Here is a 7841-nt window from a genome sequence, read left to right as displayed (position 1 = left end):
TTTGTTTTCATATTTTGTAATCTGGCAATCTTTCTGCGAAAACATTTTTAAATCATTCTTGAAAAATTTTCTGTCCATGTAAGTTGATCTGATTTTGCTACTCGCTTTATAGTTCCCTTTTTAATGTTTTTTTCTTTTTCTTTTATTTTATTTTCTGTTTTTACATGTTATTTTTACTTTTTGTGATCTATTTTATTTGTTGTTATTTTTATAAAAAATTTTTTGAGTGCTCCTCACACTATTGTATTAATATATTTTGCTTTGGCTTTATTGATAAAATATCAGAAAGCACTCTGTTTTGCGGATATAATCGTGTGGGCTGAGGAAAAGATTATATCTTTTTTTCCGGTTTTTTAAATAAAATTTCATCTTTTTTATTTTTTTGTTTTTTTTATTTAAACTGTTGTTTGCTATTTTTTTCTTTATTATTCCCCCCCCTTATTTTTTTCTTTATTATTCCTTATATTATTCAATAATTCAATTTATGATAATTGAAATATGAAATACAGTGCATACTATTCTTTCAGTATTACTTCATTAGAACTCTAACTAACTATTTGGTGTTACAACGAGTTTAATTATGAACTGATAAAATAGTTATTATTTGTTTGTCTAAATATATTATAAATTATATTACTGTTAAATTTTGTTAGTAATTTAATGTTGAACTAAATATACTGTGTGCTGGTTCTATACTTTTAAAGTGAACTGATTGCAAAGAATTAATAAAATATTCATAATTTTTGCTGTTTAATTTAATGCTGCGTATTTAAACAAGGAAACACTAACATTTTTTAATAGAACTAAGTTTTTTTTTAAAAAAAAAAAAGTTTATTAAAATTTTGCAATTTTTCAAACGGAATTGAATACATTTGTTATCTGTCTGATTAGTTGCAATTAGGTGCCATAACCGATTTGGTGCCTTAAATTTAAAGAAAGTAAAGAAAAATCGGAGAAATCTGATTGAAAAAAAATTCTTTAATTTGCTGTTGAGTTGAAATTAAATGTTCAGAAATTTAACTAATAAAACTTACTAACAAGCAGGTCCACAATTTTTTTTCGCACACTCTTCAATTTTTTTATTGAATTTCGTCGAATAAAATGCTTGATCTCTCTTCTTTTCATTTTCCTTCGTTTCTTCTGGGGGTGAATAAAACTCATCATACTCTTCATCAACTGAAACACATGAACATCAGTGTAAGGCAATGATTCGTAATAGTTTTATCATTAAAAAATGTTTTAAAAAATATAATCTAACTCTTAACATTTCTGCGGTTGAGCGTAGTTCCCATCCTTCAAAAATAACTCCAACTTTCACTTTAAAAGCTTAGTGGAAGAACCGGATAAGTGACACTTTAGTTAATTTGAATAAATGAGCTATAAAGTTTATACGCTTCTCCTTTTTCATTTTTCATTCAATCTTTCTATTTTCAGTATTATTGCAAATATATAACTTACAAAAGATTTTAGGTGTCTATACATTTGATTTTAACTCATAACGAAAAGCAGATATGCAACTTTTTTTTAAATTTTATTTTCAACTTCTTACCCTTGAATCTAAAAAGCAGGAGAACATCTGCTTAAAGGAAAAAAGTCCCATTGACTTTCAAGAAGAATTCCTTTAAGTGAAATTAATCAGCATTTGCGAAAAATGGAGATAACAATGAAAACCTCTGATGGTTAGCCCGATACCAAAGCAGCTCTGATATGTTTCGAAATAAGTATATAATTTGCATGAGCACAGCAGTGACCGCTAACAGGGAGCAAAATAAAGTTCAACTACCTGTCTCTCTCTTTCGTTCATGTGTTGACCCTCTGAGCCATGCCAATTTTTGTGGAAAAGTTGCCAATAGTTTTACTAAACATTTCAGTCACTTTATCGTCATCGTTTAGCATTTTGTTATTTTGGATTTAGCATTTAAAACATTAAGCCAGTGCACACATCTTAAAGATTGCGCTTGAGAGCTTTCTTATATTACACACAAAACATAGGTTAAAAGTGAAAACTCAAAATTTCCAGCATAATAATTGAAAAGGAATTTAAATGAAGTTGAACACAAAGCAAGCAACGGTAGCAGAGTGGAATGATGGTAGCCAAAAGGGGCAAAAATCTGTCACCATTGTTCCTTTTCTGAAACTGAATCGGGTAATATAGTATTAATATTACTTGTAAGTGTATATATATNTATATATATATATATAAATGGTTTTACGTTATAGTCAGAGCGGTAAACTTCTTTTTATTGTAATAAGCATAAACATGAATGAAAATTATTTATGTATTGTTTTCCTATTCACCCAGTATCCTATACAAACAAGCGAATCAAACCGGAAGTTTTGCAGTCCTCCTGTGTCATCATAGCAGCTCAGTTTAGTGTAAATCAGTGCATTCATCAAGAGGAAGTTATAAACGCTTGCTTAATGTACTGCTATCTGCTGATAATAGCGAGAACTTCCGTCAGAAATAAGGTGAAAAAAGTATTTTTGTATTTCTAATTCAAAAGTATTTACCAGTAATATTAGGTGGACAGGAAAGTAATGTCATTTCGGTGCGTTTGATATTTCTTTTCAATATTTTATTTTTAATCAATTACGTATTCATTCTTGTTAGCCACCACCTTTTAATGCCGGATCGAAAATGAATGGAAGTGTATCGAAAAAAAAAATGAATTGGAAGGAATGAAATTAAAAACATATCAATGTCTGATATGTTTTTAATTTTTATTGTATTTTAATTTGATTAAAAATAAAATAATGATTGTTTCTTTATTATAACGTAATGGTAAATGCATTTGAATCGGTGTCTTAATATGTTATACGTTTTAGAATTTGTATTTCTTATGTAAATTACATGAATATGCTACTATAAATTACCGTCAAAAAGATTCATTAAATAATTTAGAACTTAGATCAGCTTCATGAATAATGTGAGCTTTGTTTATTAAATGAACTTGCTTCATAAGCAAAAATATTAAATAACGGTAGTGAACTCACCAAATTTGTTATAGCAATAAGCCTTTAATTTTAAAATGAATATTACTGAGCGAAAAGCTTTTTGCTGACATTTCAATAGAGCCAAAAAAGACCAAGATTTACCCTGGTTATCAAGGTAACTTTGGCCTACAGGTCTTAATTTTATTTGTGGAAGTGAAATAAACTAAAGTATGTTAATCAATAATCTATTCATTTTTTCATTGTGTACTTAAAATTGAGCAAAGTAACAAGTTAATGGTAAGAAACGGTTCCAAGTTAAAGATGCTAATTTTCAGTTATAAAAAAAAAAAAAAAAAAAACTGTATGTAAAAAATAGCTTAAATTCTAATTTTTTACGCACAAGGGGAAACATGCGGGCAGATAGAGCTTTCCATTGAATATCGTCTCATCTTATTATGAAGGCAACCAAATTCTTTTAGGCTAATATTCAATTGGCATTCATTATAGCATTCCTAAAACACAAAAAGCATGAATGAAATTCATTAATTTAGAGAGAGATATTCTCTAAGCATATTTAGGATATTTAGGATTAATGCATATTTTAATAAAAGGATCTGAAAACTAGTTTATTAAATGTCATTAAATTTAAGATAGATATCATTACGTATTTCAGTTTACAATTACTATCAGATATAGTCCTATGCCTTAAAAAAGTAGGCATTCCAGATTATATTGTTAAAGAAATTAAATATTCTCCTGCTTGCATATTGTTTAATGAAAAAAACAGCTGAATACTCATTCTTTGTGAGGAAGGAATAAAAAAAAATCAATTACATAGTACTGAACAACACTACGAAATTTTTCGCAAAAATTAAAGGCCTATAAAGACACAATTAATAAAGATTTATTATTATTTGTTGCTCTTCCCTCTCTGGTTAAAATGTTTTCAAATGAAACAAAACACTCATCAGAATAATAATTAACAGTATTGAGAGTTTAGCGTCATGATAATTAATGTTCCACGTTTTACTGCTTCACAACAATACAGAAAATTAAATTAAATTATATCGCTGAATTATTCTACTACCGTCTAAATTTTTCTCTTGAATTCCTACCTGAAAAAAATGAAAGATACATGCAAAAATTATAAAATTTAATATTATATATCACCAAAACCAAAGCAAAATACTATTATGACGAAAGCTAGATAATGTTACTTTATATAGAATCTAACCATACATTATACAGAAAAAACGACGAACTTTTCTATTTTTCTTACATTCGAAATATACTCAAAATAACTATAGATTTTCCTAGTTTTCTGATGGTGGGAACAAAATAAATGCCTGGCCTTACATAACATAAGAAATATTACATCGGCCTATGCTCAGTATCAAAATATCGAGCTTATCTACTCATGCTCTTCAAATTCCGACCCACATGAAGAAAATGACAGACGGACTTCTGCCAAGTTCGTTGTTTCAGAATGACGCTTCGAAAAATTTGGCCTATCATGGTTCAGACTTGAAAATGCAGTTCTGGAGCCCAGAATAATTCCACCCCAAACGATCAATCCTGTACCACAGTAAGTAACGGTTACGATGGGTGAGGATGGGTTATCCATGTAAAGTTCAGACGTGAATCAGACTGCAAGTTAATCCTGGATTCATAGAAAAACAATCCATTGTAACCACCTCCAGACTGATTGCTGTGAATAGTGAGTTGCCGAGAGTGAAACAGATATGTCAAGCATTTTATTCCAATATTTCTCTAACGTTTGAACACGGTTTGCCTTCATGCTGTGGTGCCCGTGGTTGCTTGGATACGGTGCTCTCATTTGGCTATTAAAGTCTTTATTTTTCATGGTCACTCGGGGGCAGGCCCGTAGACAGGGACGGGGGCGTCGGGATAAATCCCCCCCCCCGAAATTCTGGGATTCAAACTTTTTAGTCTTTCTTTGAGCCTCTCAGTAAAAAGAAAAACAAAAACTGTCGAATCAAACCTTTTATTAACTAACTTTATTAAGCATATTTCGGGATATTCTGGTTTGTCTTAAAAAAGTAATCGAAACATTTTCTTCAAATCCCCGTCGCATGTCTTAGTAAGCTTTGTTTACAAATTGATTACAATTATTATGTAATATTAATTAAAAAATAAGTATTATGTAATATTAATTGAAAAGTAAGTATTATGTAATATTAATTGAAAAATAAGTATTATGTAATATTAATTGAAAAATAAGTATTACGTAATATTAATTGAAAAATAAGTATTATGTAATATTAATTGAAAATAAGTATTATGTAATATTTTTTAATTACTAGTTTAACTTTTGCAAACAACAGAATAAACAATATTTGTTACAATGTTTTTCCCCTACTTTGCATATCTGAAACTGTCCTTGCTTCTTACCATATCCCCTAAAAAATATCCTGGCTACGGTCTTGCTCGGGGTGGTATGTGCTATAACGTCTGCTGCATCTCAATGAAACGCCTAGCCTGGAGATGAAACATTGGGCAATTCCATGGAAACATAACCGTTCACCGTGTCATAATTATTTGGTTATGACACTGAATGGTTTACAGATAACTTGCGAACAAATTAACTTATTTGCCACCATTCCTTAACAACCCCGTCTCTCACACTTTCGTCATTGTGACGTACTATCGGCGTCGTCTGGTGGTTCCCTGTAATTTGCCTAGTACTTTTGAAGATCAACGTGATAAATGTACAGGAGAAATTTTTACTTTACAATTCACTTTTCGTGGTATTCTAAAGTCACCTTAATCTATCGACACATGAGTATAATTTAATAAAAATTATGCACCAAAGAGTTTCCAAATTGCAACAAATGAAAACCTCAGAAGTGTAAAAACTCTGCTTATAAATACGTTTAGCTTCTGTTTAAATAATGATGTTGTTTTTAATGCCACTTGCCAACCTTCTTGGTAAAACCCGGCGAATTTAAGCCAGAGGGTGCGTTTCTTGTTTTTCAGCCGCGCACATGTCACAGCCCGTTTATAGAGCGGATACATTCATACATCCATTCATTCATCCACGAATCGTAATTTTGACTTCAACCAGAGAACAATCAATCTCCAATTCATAACCTCCAGAGGTATTGATTTGCTACGTGAACATGGGACACTTTGCGACCCGACAGATTTAACGTGCACCAGTTATCGTTTACCAAACAGGCAGGCTTTGGCTAGCGATGATGACCAACTATGTTATCCCAGCCTTTTTAATAATTCTTCGTCTTGGTGACAAGTGGCAGTTGTACAAATTCCTACGAATTACGATAAACATATATTACTTAAACAATCTTGTAGTTAGACACTGTGTAGATGTTTTGTTGTATAAGCATTATATTTTACAATTTAGTGATCTGGCTTCTTTAGAAAAATTGACACTTTTGCTGTATTTTTTCAATTTAAAATTTGATTAGAATTTCTCTTGTAAACATCATTCATGTCACGATAATTTGCCGTGAAGGAAATCTTTTCAGCCCACAGTTGTAGGACATTCTAAACCTTGCCCATCTTTGATTCATGATGTGGCAGCTAATATACAATGTCGATATAAAGCAGAAAATCGGGAAAAATTACGATATTCTCGTCTTTCTAACACATCACATGACACTTTGAAATTATATGTAAACTTTCATTTATTAGCTTTTTTTAAACCTTAATAGAAACATAAGAAACAAGCGAGTCGATTGCACAGTTGTAAGTGGATATGGTGGCTCTTTAGCTGCAAAAGTAAATGGCGAGAAACTTGAAATTGTTTTTGATATAAATCCTGTTTTTTTAATCTCATTGAGAAATAATTAATTAAAAATCATAGTTTAATAAAAATATACTATAATAAATATATAATTTATAATAATACATAATAAAAATCACAATTTTAAGTGATATTGAAAAGTTTTTAAAAAATGTTCACATTTCTCAGTCTTTATGAGTTTTAAGTATCATGCGCGAGGCATTAACCCATTTTCAATATTCTTGTGTCAATTTCTTCCCTTTAAATAAAGCATCTATTCCATACTCAAAGTAACTTGAAAAGAACGTTAATCACAATAGCGTTTTTCAACCCGCTGAAAAATATACATAACTAGATTAGAAGAAACTTATTATCTTTACTTACTACATCATTCATTGGTCCTCTGCCTCCTCTTTCTTTCCATCTGGACATGTAATCAATGCAATTCGTGTCATATGGATATGGAAGAAGTTTCTTCACCACCTACAAATAGAGTAAGAAAAATTAAAACCATTCGATGAATGTGGAATATGTATCTCTGGCCTCACCTTTGTGTTTCGCTACTGGTACAAAAATTGATAAAAGATTTTAAAGCATTTGTACACATAATCATCTGAATTAAATCACAAAATTCAATGTGAGAAGTGTGTCCCAAAATGTAGATATTTAAGAATTGAAACTTTAAGCCAAAGAAATCCAAGATGCCTTAGGTCGAAACATGCGGACAGCAAGCAAGGACAGCAGCACAATCTCGTACATAAGCTTAGAAAGCCTGCCCGCACCAAACAGTAAATCCAAGGTCCACAGCGCCAACTCTTCTGTAGCCAATGAATTCTGTGGCCGCGAATCCAACAGCGTTTTAGACTCTATCTTGTTTGGTGACTCACCTCATGGCTGTTGGCGTTTATCTCGTAAACAACTCGTTTGGAATTTTTTTTAAAGCAACCTGCCTCCTCTCAATTTTAATAATATGATTTGGAATGCTCAGATGCATATCAATATGTTTTCAAAGTAATTTACGGATTGTATCTTTCTAAAGCTATAAACATTAAGTTACTGTTAGTAAACATTTTAGTTATTCTTTTATATAGGTAAGAGTTAAATGTATTTCATAGAATAAAAATTTGAATATATATATATA

At 30.6% G+C, this 7841-nt stretch overlaps 1 protein-coding gene across 1 annotated transcript in view; it reads right to left on the bottom strand.

Annotated features, from left to right (window-relative positions):
- LOC122270540 (FMRFamide-activated amiloride-sensitive sodium channel-like) overlaps positions 1 to 7841 on the bottom strand; it is a 119001-nt gene that overhangs the window by 89074 nt on the left and 22086 nt on the right. Inside the window, exons 9-11 of the mRNA XM_071184480.1 lie at positions 7085 to 7183; positions 4022 to 4049; positions 1035 to 1176 (exon numbers count right to left, since the gene is read on the bottom strand). Of these exons, the coding sequence (XP_071040581.1) occupies positions 1035 to 1176; positions 4022 to 4049; positions 7085 to 7183 (269 nt within the window). The remainder of the gene's footprint in view (positions 1 to 1034; positions 1177 to 4021; positions 4050 to 7084; positions 7184 to 7841) is intronic.

The sequence above is a fragment of the Parasteatoda tepidariorum genome, chromosome 8 (assembly GCF_043381705.1).
Source record: "Parasteatoda tepidariorum isolate YZ-2023 chromosome 8, CAS_Ptep_4.0, whole genome shotgun sequence".
NCBI lineage: Eukaryota > Metazoa > Arthropoda > Arachnida > Araneae > Theridiidae > Parasteatoda > Parasteatoda tepidariorum.
This window is presented reverse-complemented; position numbering and strand designations above follow the sequence as displayed.